The sequence below is a fragment of the Tinamus guttatus genome, unplaced genomic scaffold, assembly GCF_059628265.1.
Source record: "Tinamus guttatus ecotype Peru unplaced genomic scaffold, ASM5962826v1 Tinamus_guttatus_pri_ptg000459l, whole genome shotgun sequence".
NCBI lineage: Eukaryota > Metazoa > Chordata > Aves > Tinamiformes > Tinamidae > Tinamus > Tinamus guttatus.
In genome coordinates, this window is record NW_028288993.1 from 7,637,753 (window position 1) to 7,651,005 (window position 13,253).

General features: G+C 47.0%; 1 protein-coding gene across 2 annotated transcripts in view; it reads right to left on the reverse strand.

The window, feature by feature from the left end:
- The window catches only part of ULK1 (unc-51 like autophagy activating kinase 1), a 72,350-nt gene that overhangs the window by 35,308 nt on the left and 23,789 nt on the right, over positions 1-13,253 (reverse strand). For both annotated transcript variants that reach the window (XM_088532482.1, XM_088532484.1), the window contains 4 exons: positions 13,105-13,178; positions 10,400-10,501; positions 4,084-4,142; positions 177-259 (listed from right to left, as the gene is read on the reverse strand). In XM_088532482.1, the coding sequence (XP_088388608.1) occupies positions 177-259; positions 4,084-4,142; positions 10,400-10,501; positions 13,105-13,178 (318 nt within the window). The remainder of the gene's footprint in view (positions 1-176; positions 260-4,083; positions 4,143-10,399; positions 10,502-13,104; positions 13,179-13,253) is intronic.

The window sequence follows — 13,253 nt, forward strand, 5'->3', positions numbered from 1 at the left end:
TCAAGCATATAATAAAAACACAGGATAATGCAACCTTCTGAGCAGGTGGAACACACGTGCCACCTGTCTGGATGTTTCTAGCAGCACCAACCACAGTTACGAAGGTCTGTGCAGTGCAAGGCACAAAAAGGAGAAGGCAAAGACAGGCAGCAGAACTGGAGCCAGGGGCTTCTTACCAAAGTCCATGCGGTCCTTATGATTGCGCTGCAAAAGCCCCAGTAGCAGCTGCCTTAGGTGGCTTGATGTCTCTCTGGGGATGCTAAAATTAAAAACAAAAGCAATATAAGAATGAGTCTCGGACTTTTTCAGCTGCTTCTATATATTCAGGAAGGCAGACTACAAATGCAAACTTGCTTTGTGCATGCTGGGTAGGAGCAGAAGTGTTCACTGGAGAGAGGCTGAACAGGAACACTTCCATTTGCATCTCCATTTGCCTGTTACTTCCCAATATCATCATTAAGGCTATGGCTAATCTAGCTTTAAGTGGCCTTCCCAAAAGCAGCTGCAGATCCTTCCCTTCCACAGTGGAGCCAATATCATCTGCCTAGTTCTCAGCTAAGTCCATTAAAGGTAAAATATGTTGCAGAAGATAAATTAGATCTTTTCTTCTTGTTCTAATGAGAATGAGGCGATCTTTAAAACAAAGCAGTTATTTAGGGAAAGCTTCCAATTAAGACATTGGTAGTGAAGTTTATCACCAATTACTACCATTTTATTAAGGTATTCATTTTCAAATGCAACTTACATAAACCAGCAAGTAACCTTTGTCTATTTGCTCCCTTGTTATACAATATTTATTAATCGAAGGCCACTAAGATCAGAGCATCTGCCACCCAAGCAAGTTAAAATTAGTGCTGCTATTTCCCCACTCTGCAATAAAGCAGAGAAGGAAAAGAGAAGTAGAGAAGGAAATTTACTCTTCAGCGCCCAGCAGAGCTAGTAGGGGGCTGCTCTCCCCCTTGCCTCACAAGCAGATGGGGAAAGGGAGAGGCCAGGGCAGTTCTTCACAATCCGGGCATATTGCACAAAGCAGGGAATAAATGAACGGATTAAGGAAAGGAAAGCAGAGTTCAGCTCTTGCATAAGTGGATTCAGCTCCGCTGACTTCCCTTGTAACCAGAAGTGCTCTCAGGGGCCCTAACAGCAGGGCCGCGGCGGCAGCCAGAGCGGAGCTCTCCATAGGTGGCTCCAGCTCCGGTATGAGCCCCGCTCATGGCGGCCGTGCCCAGCGCAGGCCGCCGGGGTCAGCTGAGGTAACGGGCTGCGCGCGCCCGGCGCTCTGAGGCGCGCGGAGCCGCCGCTGCCGCCGCTCAGGACGGGCAGCGCTCGCCAGCCCAAGCGGGACCCACACGGGCAGAACAGCTGCGTCTGCGTTTCTCCCACCACATCCACCCGCCGTGGACGTGGGGCTGGGGCAAGGGGAGGGGAAAACATGTGCGAGGTAACATTAATAGAAGCTTGTTCAGGCGGGAGTGAAACCAGAGCTGCTGCACAAGGTGTGTATTTATAGGCCTGAGCACTATCTGGTTATTTTTCTATGAAGTGCTAGGCCCTGCTTGTGCAGAATTTGAGTCCAGTGATTCCTAGAACACGGAGAGCCACGGCTAGCATTCATCATCCCTGTTTGTCCTCCAGGAGCTGCTTTTCCACCCCTGACACAAAAACAGCTCGAGCAGCTTTTCCAGCCTAACGCGGGCTAGCCTCACGGGCTGATGAAGGAGGCCGGCAGCTCCGGAAGGGATGCAGTTAAGCTGAGACTTAGCCTGAGCCAAGAAAATAACCTTTTGTCAAGAAAACAGAAGCAGACTGTGCAAGGGAGCAACACGAGGCACCGCAGCTAGCAGGCTCTCCTGAAAAATACATTAGCGCTGGGGACTCGCAGTGCTCCGCTGCTATCGTCGGAATTTATTTATTCATGACACACAAAACACTCATCCAAGATGAGTCCATTTCCCAGAAATGACTTTAGCTTTTGTATGGATTTAAAGCCAAGAAACAGGCAGGTCAAGCAGTAGGCCTGGGAAATCACAAAGCAGGCTGAAGACAGCGCAGGTCAGCAGCCCGTCTGCCTCCTCTTCTCTCACACCTCTGGGATGCCAAGCTTAGCCACCCTCCAGCATTATTTTCCAAGGCCATCCTGTTAAACATGAGTGAGAACTGCCTCCTTCCCCCCATGGTCTATTTTGCCATGCAAAAGAGTACAATCCATGTTAGGTATTTAGATCAGCACTATTCAAATTGTGAGGCCTTCGGGCTTGCCCCTGCTGACACGAGTTCCCCACCTGAGAGCAGCATTTCAGCACTCGCAATCGCACCAGCCTGCGGGCAGGGGCTGCTGCTGGGGATTTCGTGAGCTCGTCCATCCCGCCCTATTCCCAAGCCGGAGCACGGCGTTTCCCATGGGATGCTGGGGAGGTGGGTGCCAACCTGCCTAGCCCCAAGGAGGCTGAAACCCAACCCTGGCACTGCTGCAGGCTGCAAACAAGGTCTCTCGAGCGGGTTCGTGTTTCATCTGCGCTGGCAAGGCTCGGGCAGGCAGTTTGTTCGTGTTTACTCAGGAAATAGCACAGATTACAGCTGCCGTTAAAGAGACTGACCAACTTTGGAAAGCAGGGGGTCAACAAGAACTCAAAGGCAGCCTCGGATCCAAGTCCTGGGGTAAAACCCACAATGGCCTTCGATCCAAATCTTGGTGAACTTTGGTAGCTGAAAGGTGGCGAGGGGAAATGGTAAATAGAGAGTGTGCACAGAGTGCAGGACAAAGGGAGAGGATCAAGCCCTACAAGAACAAACACGCTGTCCTCTTGCTGCCGAGTTTGCATTCCTCCTCCGGGCTGCCTCCTACCGCATGCTCGGCAGGCCGAGGTGGCAGCAGGCAGCACGGTCCTATCAGCAGGAGGAAGCTTGTTAATCATGGGGATTTATTTCTCTTAGTAACAGCAACCAACACGAAGGTGGGCATCCATTTCTTTTTAGGCCCTTTATGGGAAATGGACTCTGCTTTCTACTCATGCATACTATGAGGCTCCAAATACCTGGTGGTCATTTGTTTGGGTGTTTTGTTCCATCATATGCTCTGGTTCCACCCCGATGTGTGTGCACATGCCCAGGATTTAATCCTGATCAAAAGTCCAGCTCTCTCCAAATCAAAAAATGAAGTAAAGAAGCTAAATGCACAGCACAGGTCATTAATAAGAGCTCTGGCTTCTTGACGGCTCTTTCCACTATGCCTCAAAGCTGTCTAAGCTGATAAGGAAAAATCATAAACAGCAACTCAATGAGCTTCCTGTGCATGTGGCTCCATTCACAACTTTGCCAAACAGAAGCAAACTTTCTGTTTAAAAAAACGTTTCAATATTTGGCCGGGTAACTTGTAAATTCAGCCCTGTCTCCACACTAAGTTCAGATTTTTAACAGCAGACACGAAGCTCTGCCCTAAGAGCTCAAAAGAAAAGAGCACAGCAACAAAACCAAAATACACTGACAAATCACAGGGCTCAGTGGCAGCTGGCTCCTCTGCTAGGTAACATACACCCCCGTAGGATGAGAGCAGATACCTTCCCTGCATGCCCCCTGGAAACTGCACTAGTGTCCATTTTTATAGATAGAGCTTGGGTATTTCCTCCTATTAGGATGATGGACATGAGCAGTTGCTGTCCCAACATGGGAAAAGTGGGAATGCAGCTTCCAGTCAGGTAGGGCAGGTTACAGGAGAGACTGAAGTTTGGCTGCTCGCATGACTCAAGAGTGGCCATGATTTCTTCCCAAGAATCATTTCCACTCTCAGGGAAAACCATATGAGGGAAACAGAACCCCACTTGGCTCTCAAAATCACTAAGAATCACTTCTAAATAACAGGAGGGAAGGAATATCTGGGGGAAGCGAAAGGCACCAAATCAGGTAATTCCCTGCTGTCAGGCGTGCTCTGAGCCCCCAACCACTGCTGGTTGAGGAATGGAGGAAGGCAGGTGGACAAATATTTTATATTTACATCCCTGAACAACAAGCCAGGAGCATGAGGGGACAGGTGTAACTACAGTGGAAACAAGTGGAAGCAAACAGTGACACTGGAAGAGTGCTTACTTCGGCATCAGCATCTTGTTTTTCTCATAGAAGAGACGAAGGTCTTGTGGGCTGCTGGCCTACAGAGGAGAAAGAAAACCAGTGTATGAAGCAGTTTGCAATAAAGCAAGAGGATTAGTATTTCCATTTCACAGTTACTGAAGAGCAGAGGCAGCTTTGCAATTGCTGAACGAGCACAATGTGAACTTGCAGCCCGCTTTGGATTGCAAAGCAAATGCTGTGGCAGAGCAAGAATACCACATTTCAGACTTTATGTCCCTGACCTGATTGCATTTTGCTCTGCCCTTCTGAGCGTCATTTCAGTGGGTCCTGATGCTCAGATGCCTAATAGCCTCACCCACAGGCCAAATAATTGAGGACCTGAGGGCTGCCTAATGATGAATGGCAGCTCCTGCTGAGACCAAGGATTAGTGCTGCAGTATTTAGAGAAGGGGCAGGGAGCCCAAGTCTGTGTAGAAACCAGGAACACAGGGAAACAACAACTCAATTAGACTTTTCTAACTTAATTCTAGGAAGCCAGAAGGTCTGAAGTCACAGTGCCTCTTTCTGCACAAGAAGTTTGCAATCGCCAGTGTACAAACAGACACAAAAGTTGCATGTCATTTCTCCTTTGGACTTCATATACCAAATAAGACAGGGGCACTAAATTAATCCAACCATCTCGAGCCTTTGTGCTTAGGTAAAGTCTCTTTACTAAGGGCAGAGCAGGCTGGATGGTGTGTCAGACATGAAAGTGCACACAAACAAGGAGGGAAGATCACAGAGATGTGTGTGCAAGCTGCTATTGTTGCAGCAATGTTTAGGAAAGGATGAATGAGTGGGCAACAGTCAGCAACTCCCGAATGCTCTGGGCCAAGAGGGAACCTCGAGCCTTCCACCCACTTCCATTTCTAAATTGGAAGCATTTAAGGTCAGTTAAGATGCTTAAAATGGCAAATCTGACAAGCCAATCTGCAGATGGCCATCAATGCCGACACCACAGCATGGCTGACAGAGCAGCTACACAACATGCTGTTTCAACATCACCTACTCCCTCTGGCTGAAGATGAAAAATTAAGTTAAGGATAACTATGAAGGCTCAGCACAAAGCTCCAGGAGGAGGAAAAAAAAAAACAAAAAACAAAAAACAAACACACACATGGAGAGTCTCAAAAGCAGCTAAGGTCAGACTGGCGAGTGTTGATCAGGACAAGGCTTCTTGCACAGCCTTAGCCACCCAGCTCCACGACCGACCTGGACCAGCAATGCACGACAGGTACTGCTGCATCTGCAGACGCTGGCACAGAGCAACTGGATTCCAAGCAGAGAATATAAGAAAAATCTGGTTTTCCTCTGCAATAATCCACCCTTTGCTGTTCACAGACTCAGCAGGGGCCCGAACAGGAGATGCAAAGATATTATGTTCTTCGCAAACCATTAACTGAGTGCTGTCCAGCAGAGCACATTGCTACCCAGAAGTAAACCCGTGAAACGGCATTCATTTTAGCTCACTACAACCCCAGCTTACACCTCTCCCCTTGCAGATCTTGCCCTGTAATTAGATCCTTAATATTTGGCTAACTTAAATGAGGCAAGTGTCCACGCTGCACCACACAGCTTGCCCACAACGCTCCACATCCCAGAAAACTGGGCGGACAGACGCCCATCCGAGGGGGAGCTCGATTGACCGCAGGGAAGCCAGGCGCTCGCTCCCGCGGAGCCCCACGAGCCTCGGCCGCTTTCTCTGCTCGCTTCCCCTCGCAACAGCTCCTTTGCTTCGGAATGCAATGAACCTCCCATCTACTTCAAACATTGTTTTGTCAATTTGCCTGACAATAAAGACAGACAATATTAAGAGCAGCATATAGCTTAGTTCATTAGAGAGAGTTTCTCAGCACTGGCTTGGAGGAGAAACAAAATCCTCAGTAAGTTTTCCCAAGTTTTGCACAATTCCACACATCAGGCTCCCAGTAGCTGCCTGGATGAACCCATTGCTTTCCTGCCATTAGCACCCATTCCATAAACCACTGGTACCCTCAGACACTTTGCTCAGCTCCTCCTTCAACAGGGAACACTGCTCTGTACATCATGGAAAATGCAAAAATATTTGAGAAGTGTTAAAAATGCCCTTTGAATTCCTACCTCCTGGAGCTAGAGACTTCATCTGAAACCTGCCTTTCAGGCACAAAGACACACACACACACACACACACACACACAAAAAAAAAAAAAAAAAAAAAAAAAAACCACCTGCATTGGAGCCACCTAACACCTGGACCATTCAAGGTAGTCGGACCTATCTGCTACCTGTAGGACAGCACCCATCTGTCAGAAACAGGGATGCAGAAAGGACGTCTCAGTTTTCCCCAGGAACAGAAGAACTACAGGCCAATTCATGTCCTTGTTCCCTCCTCTCATGTTACTCTGGAGCAGCTGCATTAGTACAACTGAGTCTTTCTGTTTGTTCTTTCCATATATAAAAACAATGGGACAAATTCAACCCTGCCGGTTGTTGCTCAGTCCCAGGCAGCAGGTAAGCACATTTAGCTGGTAAAGGCACCCACCACAACCCTGCCAAATCCCACCAGGTACCAACTGCCTGCAAGCCAACTTCAGCCCTGAAGCACTGGGGAGCGCTTCATCTCAGTATGGGATTTGTTGCATCCAGGAAAAAGCTGGATGTCCAGGGCTCAGGCATGAGAGCCACAAGTGTTCACGCTCTCGGTGGACAACGTATCATAGCAGGGAGGATGTTGTTTGCTCTTTCATAAGGTCCTTCCTTCAACATCCAACTCCGTATGTGTGTGCGTCTCCAGCTCCTCCTAAGACTGAGCTCATGTGACTCTAGTCTCATTGAAAACATCATCCAACAAGCACTGAGTTGGATTTGGGGAGATTTCTTGGCTCTGTAAATCTTTCTCTTCCCTTTGCCCACCCCTAGTTTTGCTTGTCACCTGCCTGCAGAGACTTCATCTCTTCATGATGAGCAGAGATCACTGCTGGAGCCCCTAGGTGCTCTCTGCCAAGGACCAGCAAGGCCAGGAAACGCACAGCCCAAGTCCTCAGTGACAGAGAGGAAGCCCAGGCCACTTAGTCAGCAAGGCAAATTAACAATTCCACATTAATACAGTGCTCAGCAAATCTGTTTATAGGGATTCTGAATCCTATTAATCTCATCCTTCTGGCGGTCTCACTGTTTTGTTTATGGGCATGTTTAATACAAAAAGCTCCTTAAGACAGCTTCGCCAGCCAGCCTACCAACTGTCCACGTCCGACAGCCTCGGCAGCTTCTTGTCCACATGCAAGAAGGCAGGGAAGAGGCAGGAATAGCTCTGGGAAGTTACCTTGGGTGACCCACCTACAGATAATTTTAACTTTGAGACAGCAAGAAATCATATTGACACATACACACACACCTCTCCCTTGATTTATAAGCACTTTCTCAACTGACAGCTACCTCAGCCCTTCCACACAGGTTTGATCTTTTCTCCAGGCCCCTGAAGCCCATTTTATTTTTAGTTTACTCCTTCCTCCTTGCTACAGTCGAGTCCTTTTCGTTTGCATTCCTGTGAAGTGGCCCAGCTGGCTGACATAGTGAACAGCTAAGGACCTAAAAGCAGAAGGTCTCAAGCTGCACTCCAGGTTCTGCTGGGGTTTCCCACTAGAAAGGGCAGTGGTGACATCCCTGAAGGTGAGGGAGGGACAAGTTGGGAGGTTTTAGCCTGGAGTTAGTGTCAGAAATTCAGTTCCTGGCCATTCCAAACAATTGGGTTTGCTGGTGGCACCACGAGGTCCCCTGGCTTTAGGCAGGTGGGGAGATGAGCAGCTGATTCCAATAGGTCCGTTTCCTACCCCAAAAGGGTCCCCGGCAATCTCATCTGGACGCAGCACCTCTGTTCACCACCTCTCTCCCCTTGCCCATGAGCAAGGGCTTCTCGCCTGCCTGGAGACCATCAGCCATCACAGCAAATTCTTTACACGTAGTCTAGCTGAAGAAAAAGCTGGTTAACTTTTAACTAGTTTGCCAATATCTGACCTGGGCAGGTTTCATTCACCTGAAACTAGCAGCTGGGAAAAGGCAGTTTTCAGCACACATGGTCAAAGCAAATAGATGGCACGTGGACAACCATCTGGGTTGAGCTTTTCCTTCCCCCTGATCAAACACATCCACAGCTGCTACTGCACTAACAAATGGGGCCTGGCATTTTGTTTCAAAACACAAACCCCTAAAAGAGCAAAGGGCTTGGGGAAAAGTTAAAATAAAAATATCCGCCCCCCCCTGCTCCAGCCCAACAGATGTCAGATGTACACGTGAAAGAAAGAAGGGATCAACCAAGCACAGGACTGCTCTCACCTTCCTCCTCCTCACCTTTGCTAAAGGGATGAATGACACTGACTACTGTTTCATTTTATTTCTTGGGAAAAATCCCAATATTCTCAGAAAAAAAAATCCTGCTACGCACTTCAATGACCAGTGATTAGAGCCACCTACTTCCAAAAAAAAAAAAAAAAAACCCAAAAAACCAAAACAAAACAAAAAAAAAAACAGATCAGTTGCCCCAGGATTCTAAGTGCAAAACACCTGTGATAAAGTCACCATGTCAGTGATGCCTAAACAATTTCAATAAGGAGGAGGATATCAAGGCATCTTCAGAGACCAAAATGCTCCACTGCAAGAAGAAATAAGCACCAGACTCCTCCATGCATTCAGGGTCAACCTTTGCTTTTTTCCACCCCCACAGTTTTCCCTTAATGCAAACGTTTATTTTCTTTTATCTTAGTAGTTGTTTTTTTTCTTTCTTAAACAGAAGTACATATACATACATACACACACATATAAACACACACAAAAGGCACCAAGGAAACAAAGTTTTGCTCTAAATACACAGCAAGGAGGAGGGAGTAAAGATTGCAAAGCACTGGCATAAAAGGTTCTTAGAGCAATGAGGTAAAAACACCCTGGAGGAGAAAAGCTGTAGCACTGATCTAAAACCCAAACGTGCCATTAGTTTACTTCCATATTTTCCTAAGTTGCAGCATCTTTCCTGCCACAAATTCAGAATTCACTTGATCCTTCTTGATTATGCAACTTCACATGAGACTTTGAATGCCTATGAAATCCTAAAGGGTTAAGTTAAAGGCCAGGATGTCCTGCCGTTTATAAAACTTGGGTTATTACACGAGCACAGAATTTTCCTCACACCACTGACTCATTTTTTATTTAGGGTCAAGAGATGCCAGGACTGGTAAAGAGGAAATAAAGGTCACAGTTCACCCATCTGGTGGACCCGATCTAGGAAGCTGAAGAGTTGGTGTCAATGACACTAACTCAGCAGGCAAGTGTAGGGCTTGGTCTTATCCATATTCCATGGACTGGAAAGAACTGAGCTCTACAGAGCTCACAGTTAAAGATGTGGCAAGACACCAGTAACTTAAGCATCTCTGCTAGGATGCAAACCAGCAAGGAAAAGAATGACAAATACAGCACTTCAGACTCTCCCTTGCAAGCATTATTTTGAAGATCTCATTAAGAAAAGCAGCCAGACTGATGGGTCAGCACGGAAGAGAGAAGTAACACGATGTGCACTCTGTGACACACCAAGGATCGGCAAAGAGAAACGCACTAAATCAGATTAACTCCAGTTACATATAAGATTAAAAATAGGTGAAGTAATCCTGAAACAACTTGCATAAGGTTGTGGCAATTTTTCTATCACTTGCACATTTTAAATCAAAGAATGTCTGTCACAAAGATATACTCTAGCTCAGTCAGCTGTTATATTCAGAGGAATTTGGACTTGATGATTGTAAACATTTAAAGCTGGAAGGGATCCGTACGCGTTGACAGATAAGATCCTTTTGATATGACCCTATTTAACTACTCCAAAAACAAAGCCAGTTCAGCTGCAACACACCACTTGTCACCAAATCATCCATAACATTAACATGTAATTAGAGTCTTCCTTATTGTCCTTACATATCCAACAGAATTATAATTATCAATTACACTCTGAGCACAGCTGTAAACAGCAGTGAATTTTAAAGCACTGCCTGAAAGCACCACTGCTTTAACTAATCCAAGATAATTTTCTGCTGGGATGACCTTTGCTGAGGGCTTATGCTTAGAAGATACATTTCACAGACACAGGCTGAAGAAGTGTCATCTTCCACTATCACTTCCAGAATTACAACATATAAAGCATCACACTGCGGTGTGCTGGACGGCCAGACCTCCAAGGGTCTGCAGGGCTAGATACTATAAGTGACAGAAGCCTTAGAATTACTGGATTTAAGTAGCGAGAGAAAAAAAACAGAAACATTAAATCTAAACAACTTACCTGAAATGGAGCCTTTCCCGTCAGACACTGATAAATTATGGTTCCTATACTCCAGAGGTCAGCTTTGGCATCATAGTGCTGAGACATGATGACTTCGGGTGCCTTTTAGGGGAAGAGAAGTGAAATCTGTTTTATACATATAAAAAAAAAGTGGCTTTTTTTTGGGGGGGGGGGGGGCTAAGGGGAACAGCTGCAAAAAAGAACCAGAAACCACCAATATTCTTTAAAAAGCCCTGAGGCAGATTCCCCAGAAGCTGTGGGAGCTCCCACGTAGGAGAATGGTAATGCTACCTTGACAGGGGCAATTCCATACCTAGGGTGGGTGGGCAGAGGCAAAACCCAAACCCAGCGACACATCCCACTAAACTCACGCTGTCCTGCCCACCGTGGCAGACCCTGTCCATCCCCTTCTCAGGGCACCCTGCCCTGCTGAGCTGCACCCCGGGGTCTCCGGGCACTGGCACGGCCGGACCTGCCCACGCCAGGGGAGCAAGAGCTGAACGCGGTGGGGAACAAAGGCTGGAGCTGCCCGGGGAGCTCCGGCCGCTGCCGCGGGCAGCGTCACGGCCCACGTCTGCCTCATTTATCCCAAGATGGCAGGATATTAATTACGCACCGGAGGCCGCTGCCAGTGACACAGTTGGGGTTCTGAGGCAGATCCGTTTCACCCCGAACGGCTCCAGCCCTGCTAGCCCACAGAGGCTGGTGTCTCATCTCACACGGTGCCCTCGATTGCTCCCGCCCGGGATCGTTCCAGAAGCTGGAAGCGGCGCAAGTGCCCAGAGCCGCATGGTCCCCAAGTCCACGTGTCCTGGGAGCAGCAGCAGGGAAGGGATGGGTGGGCAGGCTTGCTAACCCCAAACACTAAAACAACAGATTTCACCTCCGTGCTGCCAGCACGACGATGAACTTTCTAGTTCTGCCACAAAGAAAGGCCATGTGTAATGGAAACAAGTGGCAGCAAGTAAGTAGGGGAGCAGAGCTTGTCTGGACGGGAAGCAGACATAACACCGAACAAAGTTGGGGAAAATAAAGGGGACATGAACTATGCGCGGAGGTTGCACATCTCACAGGACACAGATCGTATCGTGCTCAGACACAAAGCTCATTTTCGTGCTGGTAACATACTTTTCTTTTTAAGAAAATGAAAAGAACAGCTACAGGCTATGAGCTAAGACAAGCAATATCAGCCTTGCTAGCAGATGTTCCCAGGGCTAACGCACAAGACCCACAATAGCATTAGAGAGACTTCAAAACACCCACCCTAAATCCCCGTTTAACCCTCCCTTGCCCTTTTCCCTCAAATCTTGCAATAAACAGAACAACATGGAATTTTCCAAGCTTACAAGAAGTCTCCAGGGCTCTTTATAGAAAAGAAAAAACCCACAACCACACAAGGGTCATCAGCAGTTCCCTCCAGCACTCTCAAAACATGAGCTGAGTGTTTCGATTTACTTTCACGAGAGCCTCAAAAATAAAAAGCATCACTAAAAATAGACAATTCAGGAAACTCTCACCAGGAAAAAAAAGTGACATCATCTACACATATAGCGCAGTCAAGTAAACAGCAGGTTTCAAAAAAGAAAAAGGGAGGAAATAAGCTTTGCACAAGGTTTGTATGGTGGAGCAGACTATCAAACACGCTACCGCTGTGCAGTGTGGCCCAGCTTTGTGCCTGAACAGTTCAAACAAAACTTAGGTGGACTAAATGATGTTCAAGTTCAGATCCTTGCTCTCCCCAGTGCATTTCTGAAAATTTCAGCCAAATGGATCCACATGAACTCTTTACTTTGAGCTCAGACACCCACATTCCTGGAAACTATTACATAGTTTGTTTTGTCATTTTTATTTCTGACCTACTTTTGTCATTTTTAATTTTAGTGCCCTGATGGGACACCAAGATGTCTGTGTTGATGAAAACAGTCAACAAGAGATCACCTCCTTTCATCCTGCTCTGAGGGCAAGAGGTACAAAGGAGGTGTCAGGGATCACTTTGTTTTTTTAAAGCATCTATTTCACAAGAAAGAAATCATCCCTGAAGCACTTGGTTTGCTAAAAGAATATTTGGAGGAGGCACAAACTGTAAAGTCCAAATAGAAGCAGGTGAGCTCCATTCAGAGTTGTTTGCATAGCAAAACAGATTTAATTGCCAGTTAAAAATATGGCAAGGATGGCAGAATTGCCAGCACCCAAATGGATTTTGAGACCAAAGAGCAAAAATGTTTGGGAACTCTACAAACTTGCTTCGGAACAGGGATCTTTACGCTGATGCTTTGGGCTTGGCAAAAGTGACTGAAAGGTCCAAGGTGAAAGGGGTTTTTTGGAACCTCTGTCTCAAAAAGGCCTCTTGAAGCACAGCAGCTGAGGCTCCTCTCCCAAGAAAGGCCTCTGAGTCTACCAGGTGTGTGAAACACCATCCTGGCCTTCACTCTTTGTTAAGTTTTATTTATCAACAGCTCACCTGAAAATTAGGTAACACAGCAGCACCCACCACAGGCATCCGCCACCTGACATTACAGGCTGCTAGGACTTCAGAAAATCTCCCAGTGTAATAGATTTTTGACAAGTAGACAAAATTCCACCTTTGTAAGATATTTGGGGAGGAAAAAGAAAGCAGCTACCCTGATTTTTGTTGGGAAAGGCTTTGTTTCTAGAGGAGCAGAGTAAGAACAAGGGAGAAACACTCACCAGCAAAACTCACTTACCATGTACATAGGTGAACCACACAGCGTTGCTGCCATCATGTTATTCTGCAGGTATCGAGCAAACCCAAAGTCAGCTACAAAGAGAAACAAAGAAATGCATCAGGATCAGACACCGTTTCTACAGGCTCTGCACCTTCCTCAAACTGCCC